Raw genomic sequence first — 20,992 nt, 5'->3', positions numbered from 1 at the left:
CTCTCAAGTATAGAAACATTTATTCTGGGCTGCTTGTCTGCTCAAATGACTTGCATATATGAAGTTGGAGTCCTCAAGTCCTTCCAGGTTTGAGCTGCATTCTCTTTAGGTCCAAACTTCTCTGCTCAAGCTTAAGTAAGGCTGAGTTGTTTTCTAAAGTGTGCTGTGTACCAGAAAATTGCTTCCATACTGGTAGATTTAGTGCGTTCAGAAATGTTCATGGGCACTGAAACTAGCAGAGCAGTTTTGCCTCAGCACTAACGTGGTATATTAACCTCCTAAATAGAAAAACTGCCTTTTGGGAAGGGTCAAATTCCTGAATTTTACTTGGAAGTGGTTTAGGAAGTTCTACTTGTGGCAGGCCAGATTCTTTCCAAGAACATCCTAAGACATCACCAGTCCAGGTGATTGTGTTTCACTACCTGGGAATATTGCTAGATACTGCTTAATTCACCAGTACAAATAAAGAGTCTATTTGGTGGTGGTGTCCCATGCCACTAGAGCTGCACTAATTTTACTGTTTGCTTTTAGTCCATCTTTCTCTAGTCCTAGACGTTCTGTTGAGTAATGCATCACTAAGCAACAGGCATTATATTGAGGGGGTAAAGCATACCTAAAGCACTGTACACTTTTTGCAGTAGAAGGTTCTGTTGGGTTTTTGGGGGTTTGGGTTTTATTGTTTGTTTGGCATTTTCTTGTTTTGTGGTGTTGGTTTTTTTTGTTGTTTTTTTTTTTGAGAAGGACAACCAATAAAATAATATCACAGAGACAAATGTGAACAGAAGCACAGAGTACCTGGGGGTTTCAGGCAGGATTGTTAATGTTTTTGTCATTGAGTAGGCCAGACACTCAGACAAACCAAAGCCAACATTTCTTTGAAAGATACTATATTAAGTATTAACCATTAATATAGCCTTGTCAGTATTAGTGTTATTAACATGAATCATTCTATAGAAGATTTTAAAATAACAACAGATTGTTGACTTCTTTTTTAGGAGACTGTGCGAAAGGCAGCAGAACTAGCCCTAAAAACTTTAAGCAAGGTAAAATTCTGATTTCATCATTTGCGCGTGGAGATGTGTATGGTTTTGGTATCAGGTAATCATTCACTGTCATATCTGCAGGAGTGACCTGTTTACCATAGGCTGTTGTCTTGAAAAGATCTCTAGTATAAGGTGCAGCTGTCATAAACAGAACAGCCCTCTAAAAGCAATCATCATAAGCTTGACCACATATAATTCTGTACTTTTGTTGATGCTGGTGAAGTTCTGCTCCTTGAGAAGAATGCAATGTTAAGTTCTATACAACCAAAAGGATTTAGTGGGTTTTTTTCTTCTGATGCTCTTTTTTTCTCCACTTGGGGGTGGGATTTAAGGAAACCTCCTATAACTTCCAACAGTTGACCAAGGCCAGTTGATGTTGTTTACCAGGCCCAGTGGAACTTCACTGGTGTGAAACTAAGAAATCCAGTCAGGACTTCACTCTGGTGCTGTTACTGACAGAAGATTTTTGGGGTGTAGTACTCATAACTCTTAATATTTTGTTTGGAATTCCTCTGAAAAAGCAGTAGAAATGGAAACGGATCTTAAGAACTATGTTTGAAATCGCAGCCCTCACAATGCACGCAGCATTTCACCACTCATTTCATGCGTGGTGATCTGGGTCCCAAAACCTTGCTGCAATTACAGAATCTGTTCTGATCTGGGACTTACTGCTCTGCCTCATGGAATGGTTGAATTCATGTGGTTGAAATAGGCTGTCCTTCAACTGAGAGATCATTCGGTTCGTCTTTTCATCCAGATGCAGATCAAGGCCTGCTAGGCTCTGAATTAACCTTTTCTGGAAGCTGACCATACCTGAAACTCCTTTTAGGGGAGTGACTTAGGGCTTAAGTACCTCTTGGAGAGGAGAATATAGGTGTAACAGGGCCTGGGTCTGGCTGTGAGCAAATTGCTCTAGTAGCTGTTGTTGTCTTCTATCTGATGGAGAAAGTGCTTTAATGCAATCTGAGCAGGAGGTTTGTACATGGTTGCAGCACTGATTTTCCCCTGTCCCCAGGTCTGTGTGAAAATGTGTGATCCCTCTAAAGGAGCAGCAGGTCAGAAGACGATAGCTGTATTGCTCCCTTGCCTCCTAGACAAAGGAATAGTAAGCACAGTTGCTGAAGTCCGATCTCTCAGGTTAGTTTGACATCATGTAAGTTCCCTGGGGTTTGGGTCATGATTTGTCCCAAAGAGACACAGCTTATTCACCTGAATTGCAGAATGTTCTTTGTGTTTGAAGTGACCATTTTCTCCCCAAAACAGCTTTCCTGATGAGTGCTTTTCTCACTGAGTTCAAACAGCATCTCTGGGAAGTCTGCCTGTCCTTTGGGAGTATCTGGCCTCTCTGCAAATGCCCAGGTTCAGTTCACAGCAGGAAGTTCCTTTCTCCCTGTACAGCTGGCAAACTGATCTTCAAGCAGTTTGCTGTGCTTGAGGCTGTCCTTCAGGACTGGCTTGTCTCTTCTGCTTGTAAACAAAAAATCCCACAGTAGTTCTTGAAACCACCAGGTCTTATTTCATGACTGGTTGTGAGTAGTGATAGCTCACATCCCAGAGGTTGACTGCATTTGGTCACACTGTTCAAATACATCTGGCACCATGTAATGATGTCCCTTGATGTGTATGGACTTCTTATGCTTGTCACTTTGTAACCTTGTTTATTCCTTCATTTGCTTGAAGGACAAACAAGCTGGAAAATTGAGACCTGGAGTGTAGCCAGTCTTTGCAAAAACTCTTTTATTGAACATGGTTATCCAGGAAGGTTAAAAAGCTCCTAGCAAATTAGAGTGAATATTTCTTGAATTTTTTCATCCCTTTTGATGACATGAAAACCCTTTGTCAAAATGCAGCCTGAGAGATGTGATCAGTGTGAAACTGACAAGTGGATTTGAGCAGATCATTGTGATTTGTTTTTTGTTGGGCAGAGACAATGGATGGTCTCTGGGGTGACTTTGCCCAGAGTTTTTTTTTAAATGTAAAGATGTGTTATTTCTTCCTACACCTATCTGTAGTACTGCCTCTTTGCCCCATTCCCTTTGTGATACCCTGCCAAAGTAAGCAATCTCTGTGCAAAGCATTTCATCATTTGGAAGCTCAGGGCTAGGATATAATGTTGCTTAAGCAGAAAAAATACCCAGTTTTTGTTTGCAGGTACATTTATATTGGTGTATCTAAGATTTGGATTGGCCTTTTTGTTGGTACTGAATTAGAGCAGATCAGAAAGGTTTTTCAGCCAAGTCTCTGTGTTTCTCTGTTGACCTTCCCTTTGATCTTTTTCCAGTATTAACACTCTAGTGAAGATCAGTAAAAGTGCTGGGTCTATGCTGAAACCTCATGCACCAAAACTTATCCCAGCCCTGCTGGAATCCTTGAGTGTGTTGGAGCCTCAAGTCCTCAATTACTTGAGTCTTTCTGCCACGGATCAGGAGAAAGTAAGTGCAATATCTGGAATGCACTTGTGCTGTCAAACTTTGCTGCTTCTTTTTCCTAGGGGCTTGACTGTAGGACTTCATATAACACAAATCAGAAGTTGTGCCATAGCACTGTGGGCTGGTGTCCTTTAATCTCTCTCTAAGAGTCATATTAATCAGTAGCAGTCTTCTGGGAAAATGACTAAAACCCACTGTTCGGAAGCAAATACAGCTAATTTCATTGTGAGGAGGGAAAGTGATCAAACTGTGCCCTTTGCAAATGAGAAAGGAGTGAACAATAGGTCAGAGTGGGATTTTTTTCTCTTTATCCCTTTTTTTTCTTTTTTTCCCTCTTTTTGATTTTCTTGGGGAGGGGGAGGGCAGGGGGAGTGGATATTTTTGTTCTTTTTTTTCCATTTCCATGATGTCAGGAGTGAATGGTTTAGTTCCTGTACTCCAGCTATAACATTTGTCTGCCTCTGAAAGGAAGACATTTATAGTCTGTAGACATAATTACTTTCTGTCTGTATGCATCTGATATGGATTTTGATTTGAGTTTATGAAGTGGTCAGTTATAGCTTATGTTTCCCTTTCTACTGTTTTCATGTTGAATTTACACTTGGGTTTGGTTTTTTTCCTTTTTCTTCAGACTGCGATGGATAGTGCCAGACTTAGTGCTGTCAAGTCATCTCCCATGATGGAAACAATTAACATGGTAAGTACTTGATTCAGAAGGGTTCCAGTGTAAGGTATGGTGTAGGAGAAGAATAAGAATCAAAGTGGGAGCTTTACAGAATCCTCTTCAAAGTTCATTTTGTTATTACATCTCCACGTAGACATCTATCTACCTTCTTTTTCATGTACTGACTTCTCTCATCCTGTCACCACAACTTGTTCCTCAGATCAGTTGGCTCCATTTGAAGTCAGATGGATTGTTTCTATGCCTGAAGACCTGCCTGCTGTGATGAAGAAGACATCTTTCAAGTGCTTTTCTTTGGATGGGGGCTCAGCTGGTTCTGCATTATGCTAGCTGCCAGTTATTTTCATCTCTGACCCACAGTTCCACAACTAACTTCTCACCTGAGCCTCCAACCAAGGATAGTCATTGTTCTTAAGGCACAAAATACTGTCCAAGACTTGCCTCGTGGTCCTTACCTGGGCCTTTCCAGTGCTTTGATGGTGGAGATGTTTAGAGAAAATGCTGCTATCACTGAAAGCACTGTCAGCAGCTGGTGTTTGGCACCATAGTTCCCTGCTGCTGGAGGAGGAGTTGTTGATGCCCAGACACTGTGCTGTAGCGTCTGTCTAGGGTCTGTCTTGGCTGAGCTCCCTGCCCTCTGTAAGAGCCTGACCCGAAGAAAAAAAACCCTCTTTCCTGCTCAGGCATTGCACAGAGCCAGGGGCACGTGAGCAGGCAGGGCATGTGAGTGCTGAGCAAGTTTTAGAAGCACAGCCACCAGAACTATTCTTTGTTTCCTGTGCTTATGGAAAAGTAGCAACAGCAAGCCCTCCTGTGCATAACAGCATGTGGTGCTGCATTTTGGTGTCAGGTGGAGCACTCTATAAATAGTGTGTAAAGCAGCCAGGAGTGAAAGGCTCCATGTAAAAGTGTGCTCACTGCACCCTGCAGGCTGCCACAGCTGCCACTGTCCCTCCTCCAGGCCATGACACTGCCCTGCCAGCCCATGGGGAAGGGTTGTGCTGCCCTGATGAGTGCATGGGACTTCCTTGGGGAGGGGAGAGATAGCATGACTGAAGTAGTGTGAAGATGTTCCAGCTCATAAGCAACCTTCTTTCTGTTCCTCTGTATTCAGGGAGATTATGATGTAAATGGATTTCTCCACCATGCTGATGTAGGAGGGGGAAGTGACAGCTGATCTGACTTCTGAAGCTCAGAGAGGGTTACATTCAGTTGGTAATTGCTAGAGGATGAATCTCCCTCTGCTTATATTATGCTACACGGAGTGCTGGTTACATGAGGCTTTCTGTTTTCCGTAGTGACATTTTAGGCATAGGAGATTAGAAGTGATACCCAGTAACATCCCTCTTGTACCTTTGTCATTTATACCACTTGTTTGTCTTAACCTGTTTGAAACTGTCTTGACTAGTTTAATTTCATGGTCCAGTTTATATGTTACTGCTTCACAGTTCCAGACAGTTGGGGGAATTTGGAGGTTTGTCCTAAGATATGCATACCTTTGCATTTCTTTCCTTACCCAAAAGGACTTTTTGTCTTAGTGTGTTATTTTCAGCTTTTTAAACAGTTTGAGCAGGAGTATATTAGTTCCAGCAAATGATAATTTTAGCAGGGTCAGCTCAGCATAGAAGTGGAATAAGAGAATCTCCATGTAGTGGAAGCCACTTTGTGGTGCTTTTTCCCACCATGCAGCAAACTCTTGTGATTCAGCTGAAGACCAGCCTGCAGAACTGAGGCAGGCCTCAGCTGCAAGTAAACCAGCTTAAGTCTGCCACCATTACTCTTTTTTTTTTTTTTCCCCTCTGTCCCTTGCCTTTCTCTAGAGCTTGCAGTATTTGGATGTGTCTGTCCTGGGTGAGCTGGTTCCTCGGCTGTGTGAACTGATTAGAAGTGGAGTGGGCCTTGGCACAAAGGTATGTCTTTGATTTTAGTAGTTCATTTGGAAATGGAAAGGGGAACACACAGGAGTGTCAGTGTAAATACACTTCTTTTGACTGTCTCTCTGAAACTGACACCTTGGGCTCATTCATACTTTTTCTGAATGTGTGCTGCCTTAATAGCCCCTGGGCTACATGGCTTTTGTGCTCTGTGACACAGGCATTGTCATGGTTTGAGGGCAACTGAGCATCACGCAACCATTCACTCACCCCTTCACCCCAGCACTGGGAAGGAGAAAAATTAATTAAAAGGCTCAGGAATGGAGATAAGGACAGAGAGGGGTTGCTCACCCATTAATGGTCACAGGCAAAAGACAGGCTCCTTAGGGGAAGAAAAAGGACATAATTTCAATTCAAACAATAAGGATAACAACACTTAGAGTGGGACAGTGAGAAACATTACTACATCTTAACACCTCCCCCCACCCCTCCCTTCTTCCCGAGTTCAGCTTTGTTCCTGATATCTTTACCTCCTCCCCAGGGTCAGGGGATGGGGGGTGCAGTCAGTTCATTGCTTCTTCCTCCCAGGTGGGGCTGAAGCTCTCCTCTGCATTCTTCCCCCTGCTCCACTGGCATCCCTCTCACGGGAGACAGTCCTCCACAACCTGTCTCCGCCGTGAGTCCTCCACACGGGATGCGTTCTGCTCGAAATGCTCCAGTGTGTGTCACCCCCACGTGTTTCAGTCCTCCCAGTGCTGAACTACAACAGTGGGGGCTGCTTCTTCCCACAGAGTCCCGGGGATCCTCCACAGGCCGCAGGCGAGTCTCTGCTCCTCCGGCAACCTCCGTGGGTGCGGGGGGGGTGGCCCTGCCCTCTCACCACAGGATACAGGGAGTCTCCATGCTCCAGCACACCTCTCCCCCTTCCTAGCCTTGGTGTTTGCAGTCCTGTAATTCCTTCTCAGTCCTGCCCTGCTCCCAGATTCCCCTTCTTAAATACGTTATCACAGAGGCACAGCCACCATCACTAATTGCCTCAGCCTTGGCCAGAGGTGGATCCCACTTGGAGCTGGGGAGCTTTGAGAAGCTTCTCACAGGCCACTGTAGTAACCCGCACTACCAAAAACCCCACCACACACACCCAGAACATGAGTGCAGAATGTTGTCCTTGAGCACTCTGAATCTTCCAGGACCATCTATCCTGAGCATGGGTCTTGGTAACTTTCTTAACTTCCTATTTCAATTCTTGTCATTCATTTGTTACAAACTGGTTTTCTGCTTCTGCCCTTGGCTCCCAGCTTATCAGAGGAGAGGCTCAGTAGGCCTAGATCATTTAATACAATTGCATATAATGCTGCAGCAAGTATTAACAGTAATAACCATAGGCTAATATTGTTTAATCTTAACTTTGTTTTCCCTTGCAATCTTCTAGGGAGGCTGTGCCAGCGTAATTGTGTCATTAACCACACAGTGTCCTCAGGACTTAACACCTTATTCAGGTAAGGTTTGTTTCTAGTGTCAAGGTTTTAAAGGTGCTTATTGTAGCTGTTCTGTAGGTAGTATTTCCTCCCTGTTGCCCTTGATTTTATTACAGGAATGATCTTTATGTGCGTGTTTTCCTTAGACAGCTGTTTGAAGTTGCCTTGTGCATATGGGACTGGTGTGCTGGGGATGTTAAATACCTTACCAAGTTAGAAGAGGCAAAGAAAAGAGTTGAGGGCATTTGCTAGCGCCCAGGAGGAACAGGCAGAAAGATCTAGACTTCCTTGGAGCAGACTAACAATGTCTGTGTTAGTGCAGCACTGTCAATAAGCATTTGTTGCTTCAACTTGAGCTATGGGAGGACCATAAACAGGGACGTTGCCTCCTTGGATCTTAGTCTTCTTTACAATTTATTAGGATTTGATAGTAGGAGGAAGGTCACCTTTCTGATGCAAAATAGAAGTAAAGCTGAAAGCACAATCAGCTGGGGTGCCGATGTACAGGAACATTATCAGTCAAGGTGTGCAGGCTGAGGCTGACAAAACACTAGCCTCTGATGAGCACTGCTGTCTTATGCTGTGCAGTTTAAACATAAGGACCAGACAGGCCTATAACCCTGCAAACATATGATGAGGAAAAATGCATAAATTCAGACAATATAATGAAATACAGGCTACTTTAATTCTTGCCACAGCAATAAAAACATGATACTTTTGATAAAGCAAAGTCTCTTCCAACAGGCAAACTTATGAGTGCTTTACTTAGTGGCCTGACTGATCGCAACAGCGTGGTACAGAAATCTTTTGCCTTTGCTATGGGGCATCTAGTCCGGGTGAGTTGGGACTTGAGATGGTTTTAGGTTTTATTTTGCTTTTTTGTTGTTGGGGCTTTTTTAAAGTGTTTGAGTGATTTGAGTCTCTTCTATGTTACAGACTTCCCGTGACAGTAGCACTGAGAAGCTGCTGCATAAACTCAGCAGTTGGTACATGGAGAAGGAAGGTATGTTGCTTTTGGGGTGTTCTGTTATGGAATATGGGGTGTTCTGTTATGGAATATGGTGCATAAAAATTTCTTGATGACAGCATAATCTGGTAAAGAAACATTTCTGTATTGTGATGCTTGTTTTTGCTGACCAAATAATCCCAATGCATCACTATACATACAATGCTGTGCATTACTCTGCTTCCCAAGAGGCAGACTAAGCTGTTAAAGGAAAATCCTGCTTCCCTGTCGTAACATATGATTGTTTTGCTTCTTCAGAGCCAGTTTACAGAGCAGGCTGTGCTTTAACTGTGCATGCTATGGGACGCTACAGTCCAGATGTAGTGAAGAACCATGCCAAACATGTGCTCCCATTGGCTTTTCTTGGTATGCACGAGGTTCCTGATGAAGAGAAAGGAGAGAAAGAGAATTCTACTCTATGGACTGAAGTTTGGCAGGAAAATGTACCTGGTAAGTTGCATTGAGAGTAGCAAAAGCTTTCTGGGTAACTTGAGGCAAGAATATCATGCTCTCTGGAAATCCGTTTTGGAAATAGAGAGTTCTCATAGAAAGAAATTTGGGAAACTTGTTTCCATTTTCTTCCTTGCTGAAGATGTCCTGTGTGAGTTTTGGCGGGTTAGCATCTCTGTGGCTATTTAAAATAATTAGCAAGATGATTGCTGAGGATACACAGACACAGTCAGGAGAAGTATTTTAAGATTGTAAGGCACTGAATGCCACTGTAATATGCCCTGGTCGTGACGCAGATAGCTGGACATCTTTGAAAATTTTGATGTCAGTCTTTTAGGGCTGCTGCACACTCAGAAGTTACAGGAGACTTTGGCCAGTATCTTGAGGTGGAGACCTTTCTGGTGAGGTCTGTGATTTTATTTTCAGTGAGTGTGCTATAAAAGGGCTATTTTGCAGTGATTTCTGTCCGGAGAGGGAGATCTGAGTGCACAGTGCAGTGGTGTTGCTGGCTCCTTCTCTGACCTGAATTCAGATCTGGTTCCTCAGTCACCAGATTACTTTTCTGGTTTGGGAAAGGAGATGCAGATAGGTTTTCCAGTGACTGGGTCTTACAAAAAACCCACAAAGTTATATTCATCAGAAACAGACTAGCATGGTGTCTAGTGTCTGCCATATGGAAGGACTGAGATGAGCTCTGGATATATGCTAAAGATTTTACTAGGAAGCACCTAGAAAACAGAACCCATCTCAGTCAGCCTGGGAGGAATTATTCCTCCCTTTGCCTGAAGTAGACCCTGCTGATATGTTTCATTGGCACAAAAAAAAAAATCTATAACTTCTTTTGCTTTTTTTTTTTTTCTTTAATAAGATCAGATTTTTATTTGCTTTGTGGCAAAACTAGAGCTTTCCTCTGTGTGGTTCGCAGGTACTCAGGGTGGCATCAGGCTATATATGCAGGAGTTGATAACCATAACCCAGAAGGCTCTGCAGTCCCAGTCCTGGAAGATGAAAGCCCAGGGAGCAGCTGCCATGGCATCAATTGCCAAACAGACAGGCGCCCTTGTACCACCGCATCTGGGAGTAGTGCTCTCTGCACTGCTGCAAGGCCTGCCGGGGAGAACCTGGACTGGGAAGGTAAAAAAGGAGCTGGCACCTCGTGAGCACCAGCATATGCAGCCCTTGAGACAGGAAATGCCATGTTCTGTGCTGCAGAGCAGCATGTGTAGGAGCTCCGGCTTAGGGAGTCTGCCTTTTGCCCTGCATTTTGCAGGTACAAAAATGACAGGGAAGGTAAATGGGTGGAATTCAGATCGCTTTAGGAGCTGGGTTCCCACTTAGACTGCTTTCACTGCAGCATGTTCTAGACTTGAGGGATACTAGCTTGTGCTGAGAGGCGCTGCAAGGCCCCTTCCCACTGCCAGTTCAGGGCAGATGGAAAGCCAGGTCTTCTGCAGGCTCTACAGCAGGAGTGCAGGAGCCAGATTTTGCTTCTCTGGGCTGGTGTCATAGGCATATTTCCCCACTACCTCTCACAGCGGAGTACAGAGGTTTCCCCTCTGCGACAGGACTGTACCATTTGGCTGTGCAGCATTTCTCAGTGGTATCTGTTTTACTTATTGCAGGAGGAGCTGTTAAAGGCCATTGCCAGTGTCGTCTCTGCATGCCAGTAAGTGTCTCGAAGGAGCTGGTACTCTTAGGGTCTAGGATCTCAAAAAGGAGGTTGTTGCACAGTGTTGTTGCCTTTCTGGTGCTAAGAAGACTCTAGAAACTTGTGAACAGCATCCTGATCTCCTATCAGCATGTGAGGAGTCTCTCTCCACTCTGCTTGTCAATCTGTAGATCATGGGTGAGAGCTGGGAGGGGCAAGTGATGCTTCAGAGGGACCCGCAGAGGTGAATGGTTGATTTAGGGCAAGGAAGAGGATGTAGAGAGTCCAGAATTGCCAAGGAGAAAGAAGAGACTAAGGGGAAGGATGGAAACCTTAAAGAGAAAAGAGAGGAAAAGGTAGAAGAGTGAGAGGGGAAAGTGCATTGGAAATATATGAAGAAAGACAGGAAAGAAAAACAGGATGAACAGACAAGGTAACAAGGTAAGAGCAAAGAACACTAGGGTGTAACCGGTTACAAGTGTTGGTAGGCAACCCTGTGCCCAGACACAGGAATTGCTTCCTATCTACGGGAAAAGTGGTGTTTGGGAAGGGCTTAATGTGGGTCTGATAGTTTATGTGTGCCTTGTGTTTCAGTGCAGAGCTGCAGAAGTCAGTGCCTGGCCAGCCCACTGTCAGTGATATAGTCCAGGCTGTCCTGAAAGAATGTCGGAAAGAGAACTTGAAGTATAAGATGGTGGCACTATGCTGTGCAGCTGGGGTGCTGCAGGCAACAAAGGAAGACCGGTTCCAGGAGCTGGCAGATATCATCTTTCCAATGATAAAGAAGGTGACAGTTCAGCTTCTTGAGTTTTCCCTCTTTCAAAGCAAAACATCCAAGTGGCACCAGTCCAGCTGATGCTGGATGTGCACCAGGCTTTGGCCCAGAAGGCTGCTGGTGTGAGGAATACCCCACACTCAGATCCTTGAGGGCCTGAATACCAGACTGTTGGTGAGCCCTGGGGGCTTGTGCAAGTTCTGCCCAAATTCTGAATTAGCCCAAATGTTCTCTAGGAAGAGTCCTTCCTGTGGTGTCCATCACTGCCCCAATACAGCATTAAAAGGGAATTCCTGGCTGCTCTACAGGCAGCAAGAGACTCCAAAGAAGCTGTGTAGAGTGCTGTTTAGTATCTGCAGTGCTTCACAGCTCTGCCAGTGGGGCTCATACAGCACAGGCAGATGTTTGGATGCAAGGCCAGGGAGCCTGCTGTGCACCTCTGCAGGCCTGTGCTAGAACCAGAGCTACCACTGGTCCAGGGGGCCTGTGCTCCACCTGTACGGGGGCACTGACTGTGAGGGAAGGCTGCGTCGTGCTGAAGTGTGTGGCTAGCCTGCCCTCATCCTTCTGTCAATCACACCTACCCCCCACCATTGTCCCTGCAGAACTCGCTTGAGAGCATGGGCATGGGTTTGCCACAGCATGTTGAAGAGGATGATGACATGAGGGAGAAAGAGGTGCAGATGGAGTCCCTGATCTGTGCCTTCGAGACCCTGGGCAAAGCCTGGCCAAGGAGCCCGGAGACACAGCGTAAGTCAGCTAATGGTGGGCAGAGCAAACTTCCTTGGCTCAAACTGTTTCCTCTTGAAATAAAAAGGGGAAGGACAGAGGGATGCAGAGGTCATGTGGGGTATGGGGAGGCTTTTGCGGAGATGCAGGATCTCACTGCCTACAGTTTGCAGGATCTTCAGTGAGAAAGCTGCCTAAACAACTTTCCCGCAGAGTAGCCCATCCTTGGGGAAATTCCTTTAGTGTTGTCTTAAATTTACTTTACTAAACTGTTCTGAGTTTGTAGAGACATGCAGGATGCCCAAGGTGACCTGCCTAATCTAAAGCAGCCTAGTTCTGCTGCTCGCATTTGTGTTTGCATCAAAAGTGGTACAAGGTGAAGGAGCTAAATATATCTGAAAAGTAACACATTGCTTTTATTAGCATGCCAGAATGTGTAATGCAGCTGTTTATCTTCCAGTGTTTGTTAACAAGAGTGTTGATGTGGTGAAGATTTTCAGAGTCACTTGTTACAGGATGTATAGTCCTTTGCAGTGACTAGCTTGATGTCACTTGTAGAGGAGCACATGGAACACCTAGGAGACAGCAGGAAGTGTTTTGTTCTGACTTTCCCCATGGTAACAGAGCTACACTCTTACCTTCCTTGTAGGCTGCTATCGCCAGGAGTTTTGCAAGTTAATGTGTGACCGTCTGAAACTCAGCACATGGAAAGTGCAGCTTGGAGTGCTACAAGCCATGAATGCCTACTTTCAAGGGTAATTCTCCTTTCTACAGTCCACTTCAATGATGTTTCTTTTCTTTGTTGCTTCAAACTGTTAAGTGAAATTGAGGATGACACTGGACTTTGGGTGGAAGTTGAACAGTCTTCTGTACCAGGGATGCAGGGTGTCTTGACAGTTTTTTGCATTTGACAGGCTAATGCTGTTTGAAGAGGAGCACTCAGACCCAGTGGCTTTGACAGAAATACTGTTGGAAACCTGTTCATCTATCACCCATTCTTTAGGTAAATGGACTTCTGGTTTGTGGTTGATGATGAACAACTTGTTAATAAATTCCTCCTCTGGGAGTTGGCTGGTAGAGGAAGTGCAGAATAAGCATAAGATCTCAGAGGTAACATTTTGTTCTTCCATGCACTGCGCTGTGATAATTCTGGTGTTGCAGTAGCTGTTAGACAGCTACGCAGGGTGCTGTACACAGAGAATTAATTCCTTTGGTGCAAGAGAGCTTTGAAAGGGAAGAGGCAGACAGCAGACTCTGCACAACCTCTCAGGAGTGCAAACCAGAAAAGTAGTAATTTTCTCTATGCAGAAGATGGATCCCACCTAGTCAAGCTGTGACTGATTTAATGAAACACAAGTTTTGCTTTTCCACAATTCAGACTTCTTGGATGCATACATATTGGAGAGACCCAAAATTTTCTCAGCCAGTGCATGAAGTTTGAAGGCTTTGAGGCAGTTTGTGCTCTGCCTGAGCAGAGCACCCATGGGGATATAAGTGCTACCTATTAAATGTTGATAGTTGTGGGGCTGTTTATTACTTTGGTACTGTTCCCACTGGTCCTGTGACTGTAACAGTGCTCCAGGTCTCCTCATACCTGAATGTGGTTCTTGTTTCTGGAATACTGAAAGGCAGCACCTCCTGCAGAGCTAGCTACCAATCCAGACAGCACTCTGGGGAAAGTTTAACTCAGTCCTCCTGGAATAAGTCTTTAACAAGATTTGGTCTCTCAGGAGACCAACTTTTTTGTGACAAGCTTGTGCTAGATGGCATAGGCTTTATGTACCCTCACTTAATGATACTTGTTAAAATTTAAGTGGTTTATAGCCATTACAACTCACCAAAAGAACAGTCTGTTACGCACAGAAGTTGTCTGTGATCACATTGCAGCGATGTTCCCTTTCAGTATGTGTGAAGAACAGTAGCGCTGTGGTAATAGCAGAGGCGATGTGCAAGGTTTAGTAAATGTCAGCCTCTAGTTGGTCCCTTTCTGACATTCAAATGTGTCTAATTGGGGAGCACTGCAGACTGCCAGCACAAACGAGCTCAGTGAGCTGTGCTAACAAAAGTGGAGACCACAGTGGTGACTGCTCTTTATACAGTTACCGTGCCTTTGGTTCTCATGGTGGTTGTGGGGTTTTCTGTTTTTTAAATCCTTTAGAAAACAAAAGCTACACATCCATAAGAACAGAAGCTTTGTCTGTGATACAACTGCTGTTCACCAAACTGCAAGGTGAGACTTTTTACTTGCCACTTAGGGAGAGCCTCTGTCTGGTAAAGAAGGCAGCTGTCTGTGTGGCCTGGAGAGATGGCGTTACCTTCTGCTTGCAGCACAGAGTGCTGTTGGGGTGGTTGGGACTTGGAGTTCAGTGCTTCGTGACTCAGGGAAACTTGGAGAGGGCTTAAAGTTACTGTAGATAAAGTCAAGGTCTAAACTACCATTGGGTACTTCTTGGGTGAGGAGGGTCCCAGGGAGAGCACACAGGACTGTGTGTAGTCAGGTTTTGCATTATGTGCAAGCTCCATGCAGGGGAGAGCTCCTGTTTGTGCAGAAGAGTAATTTTTTTACCCTCCTAGTGCAAAGTTATTTTCAGATTTAAGCCTTGCAGAATATACTTCAGAGAATGAGTCTACTTCAGTCTCAAGGTCATATATGTCTGTAAGCAAAAGTTTCCTTCAGATTTCTGTCATGTACTTTGTCTCCTTTATTCTAGCAAAAATCTTCTTGCATTAAATTAAGCAATTGTGCAGTAAGAAACATTTGGTTCCTTAGGCCCTTGTTTTCACACATTACAGGTTTAGACAATCAAGCCTAGCCTAAATAGGTATAACTACTCCCTGTGCAGGAAGCAGCATATGCACATGAAAGTCCAGTTGAATTTGCCTCCTTCTGGAAGAGCAGTACAGGCTGCGAGTAAAATGTTACAGACATCACTCAGCCTGTCTGGGGATGGAGGTGGTCTCTTGGGTTTTGTGGCATTTTGTGGTATTCATGTCCAGTGTCTGTCTGTCTGTCTTTACACAGAAGCTCAACAGTGGGAGAGCCTGACATCAGAAAGCAGAGAGCTCCTCATTCGTTCACTGTCTACAATGGCATTAGATAGCAGACCTGAGCTACAAGAGAAGGCATTGATATTGAAGAAAACACTTGAAAATCTTGACTAAGTTGTAAAACACAAAGTGCCATGTAAAACAAAAACAAGTGCAGTGGTCTGAAAACCAAGTGGGAAAATGATTACTCTGTAACATGCATCATTCCTGGCCAAAATAAAATATGCCTTAAATTCTTTTCCCCGTTAATGTTATTTTTACTCTTTTTGAGTTGGTGGTTAGTTGTTTTATCAGTAAATACCTCTAATGATCTGCCCTAGAATGCTTATGAGTATGCAACTGAAAAAATGTTGAGGGCAAGATGCATTTTTTTCCTTTAAATCGGCAAAAGAATGTTACTCAGATCCCCTTTGTCCGTCAAAGGAATTGTTGAAAAACCACCAGCACAGGAAGTGAAAAGTTCATTTGATTTTCACTGGCGTTGTGGGTGGAGATCTGTTACCTGGTGTCTGAACAGTAAACCTTTGGGACTCTGCAGTAGAGCTGGCGTTGGTTATCTATAAAGAATGAAATGCTTCCCATGATGAAGCCTGTGTTAAACTCCTGTGGCTTCCCCGGGGCAGGGTTTCATCTGACACCCACCTTTGCATCTGCTTGCTCCTCCCTTGCAGCCTGTTGTCTGTGAGTTATGAAAGGCAGAGTACTGTTAACCTCCTCCTCTGACCTCAGCATGGATTGGCCAAGACTATGCCTTCCCCAGCTAGCAACCTTGGCCTCCCAAACTTTAAATGAGAACTTTTTTTCCTCAAAGGATGCACAAGAGAGCACTTTACTGAGCTGTGTGGGACAAAGTTGGGCCAAGTTGATGCCCATGTGGAACACTGCTCTTCTCAAAATTGTTTTGCATGGACACTCACTCTTCAGCTGCAGGAAAATAAAAAAAAGGAAAACAATCTTTTCTAGATATGTTTTTGAAGAGTGTTCAAAGTTTGCAATGACACGTTTTTTTAATAGTGGTAATGTTTTATTCCCTTCCTGTTCGTAACCCTGTTCTTGCTTTGGACACCTGTAATGATTTAGACTTGTCAATATTTGTAAGAAACTGAATCATCTGTCATTTCTCAGCAGCCCAAGTCATGCTGGTTTCTAGCAAATAATTTTTAATTTGCACTTAAGAAAATTATATCTGCATTAATGTGGAGTAAAATTGCTATATGATGATGTGGCCATGCTGCCTGTCTTCTTTTCTTTGCCCTCCTCAGATAAAAGACAAACTTGACCACTATAGCAACAGACTTCCAATTGTGTAAAGTTAGCACTGCACCATAATCTGACCAGTATGTGTACAGCTTTTTGGGGATAAATGCTTTGCTGATGGTGAAATAAAATCATTAGTGTGGGCAATATCATGTCCATGGCTTTCAGCATAGGAAGGCTTGTTTCTTTGTTCTTACAGTCTGCAGCTCCTTTCAGATGTGACCTGTTAGGACGAGGATTGCTCAGATAACTTCATGTTTCCTCCACACCCATTTATTCAGAATCAGGTATGCAGTACCTACTTTTCCCTCAGGTGCCATTTCCCATTCAGTGTTTTCTGGTACTGTAACAATCTCGTTGTCTGACGTGCTCTCCATGGGAAGGGAAGAATGTCATTTGTGCATGCCTGGTAAGAAAATGTCAGCTAGAAATGGGTAGAGCTGTCCCACTGTGGCTCTCGTGTAGCAGAAACCTCAGCAAGCACTATTGCATTGTACACTAGAACTGGTCAGTGGGCAACTCCTTGGTGCTGGGAGCTGGTGCTATAACATTTTGATTTACACCTTGTTGCAGGGAGCTGCTCTTCGTTTACATGTAGTTTGAACTATTGAGCACAGTGTACATTTTAAAATTTTACTGGGTAAATCACTTTGCAGTATCTTTAAAAACTTGCTTACCATGACATGTGGTGTCATGAGTGCTTTTTTTTGTATTAGATGAATATTACCAGTGATGCTTTGCTGTAGCAGTTCCTTGTCTGACTTGGGTTTTTTTCCATATTGGTGAGTGACAGTAACAGAAAAGTAAGAGCCTCCATGTCTCTTCTACTGTGAGTTTTCACTGTGGACTGGAGCATTCAGAGGCAATGTCTAATACGGTCAAAGGACCGTTAAGTAGAATAACTGTAATCATTGTCAATAGCAACCTGAGTTTCTCTATTGGGGATTTACACTAGAGGGAAGAGCGTATTCTAGGAACTCAACAAACAGCTGGATTAACAACTCCGGCCAAGTGTTAGGAAGGTTAGAGATGATACAACACTTTGAATCACAAAGCAATATGTCTTTCTTGTGATTACAGAACAGATTTAGAGCTCCTCTCTAAAGCACGTGCCTATACACAAAACCTACCTGTACAAAAGTTAATTCAGTCAGAGGTTTGATTTCTATCCCCCTCACATTTGTAAACTTGACAGGATTTAAAAAAAAAAAAAAAATAGATGTGGCCTTCCTAGAGTTTTTCCTCTAAAAGTGATTGCACTATGTAAAACACACTGTACTTTGCCCAGCATGGGCATTTCTTGTGCTGCTGCAATGCTTTGTATACCTGGAGTGCAGTGTGCAGACTTGAATCTAGCACTCACATTCTGACCTACAAGCTGTTGCTTAAATGGATGTATATTGAGAAAAGTTTTCTAATGTTGCAAGATCTCCATCAAGTTCACTGCAATCTGTACTGTCAAAGTATGTGAATGGTCTGACTGAAAGAAAACCCTCCTGCTTACCAAAAAGTTAAAATTAAATAAAAGCTGCATGACCTGTTCTTCCAAGTGAGTGGTAGTGTTTTTTTTATCCCACTGTGGCTATTTTACAGTATTCTTGTGTTCCAAATTCAGAGTGCCTTTGTGTTCTGTGCTGACCTCCCTGCCCTCAGGCCACTCGCCCAGCCTCCAGCACTTGGTCTGCGGCATCAGCTGCTTGGAGTGAGGGTGGCTGTTACAGATGACAGCGGCAGGTAGGAGGAAATATGAATTTGTTTGAGCCAACAGCTTGGTCTTGCATCCAGGCAGTGTTATGGGATGTGTGTATCTATTACATATAGATAAAAAAAATCCATATGGAATATAACTATATATGTAAAATGATATAAAAATATATATATAAAATATATAAAAATTATAACTATAACTATATATGTAAAACTATTTATTTCAATAAAAGTATTTCCAAACTATTCCAACCATAGACACATCCTAATAGATAATAGTACAGGCAAATTTAATAAAATGCAGATGTGACTTGAAAGACATAAAAGCATATTTAACTATTTCAAGGTTAACAAAGAATATTTCAGAGTTTCTTCCTGGCCTAGCTACAGACTGGGAAGAGGATACTTAAAAGAGCTGCTACTGAAGAGCCAGCGGAGAATTTTCCTGGTTATGCAGGTCCTCTTTTGTCACTTACGTGATTTCTGGGCTTCCTCAGCTTCCTTGAGACAATTTTTTCTGCCTTGAAGCTGTTTGTATCTTCTAACAGTGGATATACCATCCACAAACATAGTTCTGTAGAGGACGTTTGCATTGGTAAACATCCCATCCTTCAAGGACACCACAATAAACTAAAACAAAGCAGAAAGCTTGAAGTAAATACTGCCATCCAAATAAAGACTTTAAACAACTTTGGAAAAGGCTTCTAAAAAGAGGATTCTTTCACTTTATTTGACCAATACCTTGGTGGTAATTCTTCACAAAATACTCTAAACATAACTGAAGGCCAACAGATGTGCTAAGTAGGTTAACATACACCCACAGGCCAGACATTTTCTGGTGCTAACAATATGGCCACAATACAGAATACCTGTTCATGGTGCATCAATCCCTAGAAAAAGTGTTGCTGTGAATTGCAAGAATGCAGGATCTTTCATAGTCTAAAGATAGTGCTCAAATTATTTTACAATACTGCTAACAAATGTTTCACTCCTCTCGTAATTTGGAAAAGTTATGTCCTACCACCAAATGGAGACAGGTACTGCCTTTCACCTCACAGTATTAAGTTTCTTCAATTCTACAGATTTTTTCATGCACAGGCCACAGTGATACAGAGATTCTTTCCACCAGTGCCTAGCTTATTTCAAAAGGGTCCAAAATATTCTTAAAGCTCAGGATAAAGAACTAGCAAAAACCAAAATTCAAGATGCAGGTCATGCCTGAAATTGATCATATCACAGATACTCTTCCTATTACTAGCTGTTTTTTAGCCACTGCAGCAACAGTTTATATTCAAATGTAATGCTTAGAAATTTCAGTTGCTGTATCTAGTGTAACTTCCAGTTGAAACAATTAAGAAATACAACACACATTTCTGGAATAAAATACTTGAACAGCTGAGACTCCTCAGTGGCAGACTGCCTCTGAAAATAATGAAGTGTATAAATAGATGATCACAATAGTATCAAAAACATACCTGGGACTGTTTGAAATGAGTATTAAGCATCCGCCCAATATTCTCAGTATGAGAGAGATCAAGGGCCGCATCCACTTCATCCAAGATATAAATTGGGGCAGGTTTGAAGAGGAGTATGGCTAAGATCAAGGACAAGGCCACCAATGATCTAATACAGAGAACAAGAAAGTTATGTTCTATCCTCCTGTTTGAGAGGCTTTGCCTTACGAAAACAATTGTTCAGTAATAGCAAAATGCTCTGTGAAAAGCAGATTTCTGCTATGAGTTCTGAAGAGACAGAATGGTAGCTTCTGCCACAACTTTCAATTTCAAAGCCTTCTGCCAGAAATGGCAAATATTACTTTTTTTATCAAAAGATCAGGTTAGTTGTGCGATGATATTTAAATGCTGTTGCTTTACGTATTTTCAATTCTGAGATTTGCAGTGCTGTTTTTCAATGTACAGTTCTTGAAGCATTCTGTCCTTCAGAAAGTTCTGTATCACTGTCTCGCCACTTCCTAAATTCTGTTTCTATTTTTCAATTTGTTAAGATTTTTCCTTAGAAGTTGCAAAGAAGTACAGACCTTACAGTCATTGTAATCACTGGAGAAGAAAATTGTCACCATGACACTACTTCAACACCAGGGAAGAACTTGTCTGTGTAGACTTTTGAGGTTACAACTGAAAGGCTGAAGCATTTAAATCAGCAGTACCTCAGTACTACCTAGAGTTAACTGCAGTTTCCTCACCACTCCAACTGTCATTTCTCCACGGAGAAAAATCTTGTTTGTTACCATATACCAAGTCATGCATTGTTCTAAGTCAGATGCCTCTTTGAGATTAAGTAAACTAATAATGCTTTCAATATTAAGTCAGGTTGGAAGAAGTCCCTTTAAAAAAAAGGGACTTCTAGGGAAAAGATTTTTTTTTCTAGGGAAAAGTAATTTTTTGCTTTTTTGAACTATAAAAAGCTTGACATATCCATACACAACTGCAATGGAAAACAAACAAAAAACCCACAAAGTTCACCAACCTTTGTCCTCCACTAAGTTCTGTCAAGTTTTCCTTCCAGGTGTTTCCTAAGGCAACCCTGAACTCCAGACCATCCAAGATATCATCTTTTTTAGAGGGTGCTAGTAGAGCTTTGGCTCCTGGTACAAGTGTTGAAAAAATCGAACCAAAGTCTTTATTCACCTAGAAGTCAGACCATAAAAGATCTATGTATCTGCTTTTAATCAAGAGCACAAAGAACAAAAACTTAGTGGTAAGCTGGACTATGCTCTAGAGTCTTGCCCAATTTAACCTAATGACTTCTTATGCCTTGAAGATTAGCAGATAGGATGGTGAAAAAATAACAGCATACAGAAACTTTTCTTTGTACTGAAAAGAGAAGCAACACAGAGGGGGGGGGG

At 42.9% G+C, this 20,992-nt stretch overlaps 2 protein-coding genes across 2 annotated transcripts in view; one reads left to right on the top strand and one right to left on the bottom strand.

Moving 5' to 3' along the window:
• The window catches only part of ECPAS (Ecm29 proteasome adaptor and scaffold), a 57,602-nt gene extending 39,641 nt beyond the window's left edge, over nucleotides 1–17,961 (top strand). Inside the window, exons 32-48 of the mRNA XM_026866534.1 lie at nucleotides 996–1,043; nucleotides 2,059–2,180; nucleotides 3,325–3,475; nucleotides 4,104–4,169; nucleotides 5,975–6,064; nucleotides 7,461–7,527; nucleotides 8,251–8,342; nucleotides 8,443–8,509; nucleotides 8,771–8,962; nucleotides 9,888–10,096; nucleotides 10,585–10,628; nucleotides 11,205–11,397; nucleotides 11,991–12,135; nucleotides 12,764–12,869; nucleotides 13,029–13,117; nucleotides 14,273–14,344; nucleotides 15,137–17,961. Coding sequence (XP_026722335.1) covers nucleotides 996–1,043; nucleotides 2,059–2,180; nucleotides 3,325–3,475; nucleotides 4,104–4,169; nucleotides 5,975–6,064; nucleotides 7,461–7,527; nucleotides 8,251–8,342; nucleotides 8,443–8,509; nucleotides 8,771–8,962; nucleotides 9,888–10,096; nucleotides 10,585–10,628; nucleotides 11,205–11,397; nucleotides 11,991–12,135; nucleotides 12,764–12,869; nucleotides 13,029–13,117; nucleotides 14,273–14,344; nucleotides 15,137–15,276 — 1,893 coding nt within the window. The 3' untranslated portion in view covers nucleotides 15,277–17,961. The remainder of the gene's footprint in view (nucleotides 1–995; nucleotides 1,044–2,058; nucleotides 2,181–3,324; nucleotides 3,476–4,103; nucleotides 4,170–5,974; nucleotides 6,065–7,460; nucleotides 7,528–8,250; nucleotides 8,343–8,442; nucleotides 8,510–8,770; nucleotides 8,963–9,887; nucleotides 10,097–10,584; nucleotides 10,629–11,204; nucleotides 11,398–11,990; nucleotides 12,136–12,763; nucleotides 12,870–13,028; nucleotides 13,118–14,272; nucleotides 14,345–15,136) is intronic.
• Nucleotides 17,962–18,496: 535 nt separating this feature from the next.
• The window catches only part of SMC2 (structural maintenance of chromosomes 2), a 21,535-nt gene continuing 19,039 nt past the window's right edge, over nucleotides 18,497–20,992 (bottom strand). The window contains exons 23-25 of the mRNA XM_026866718.1: nucleotides 20,614–20,774; nucleotides 19,602–19,749; nucleotides 18,497–18,756 (exon numbers count right to left, since the gene is read on the bottom strand). Of these exons, the coding sequence (XP_026722519.1) occupies nucleotides 18,595–18,756; nucleotides 19,602–19,749; nucleotides 20,614–20,774 (471 nt within the window). The 3' untranslated portion in view covers nucleotides 18,497–18,594. The remainder of the gene's footprint in view (nucleotides 18,757–19,601; nucleotides 19,750–20,613; nucleotides 20,775–20,992) is intronic.

This window comes from Athene cunicularia, assembly GCF_003259725.1.
Source record: "Athene cunicularia isolate RWA chromosome Z unlocalized genomic scaffold, athCun1 chrZ_part3, whole genome shotgun sequence".
Classification (NCBI taxonomy): Eukaryota; Metazoa; Chordata; class Aves; order Strigiformes; family Strigidae; genus Athene; species Athene cunicularia.
This window is presented reverse-complemented; position numbering and strand designations above follow the sequence as displayed.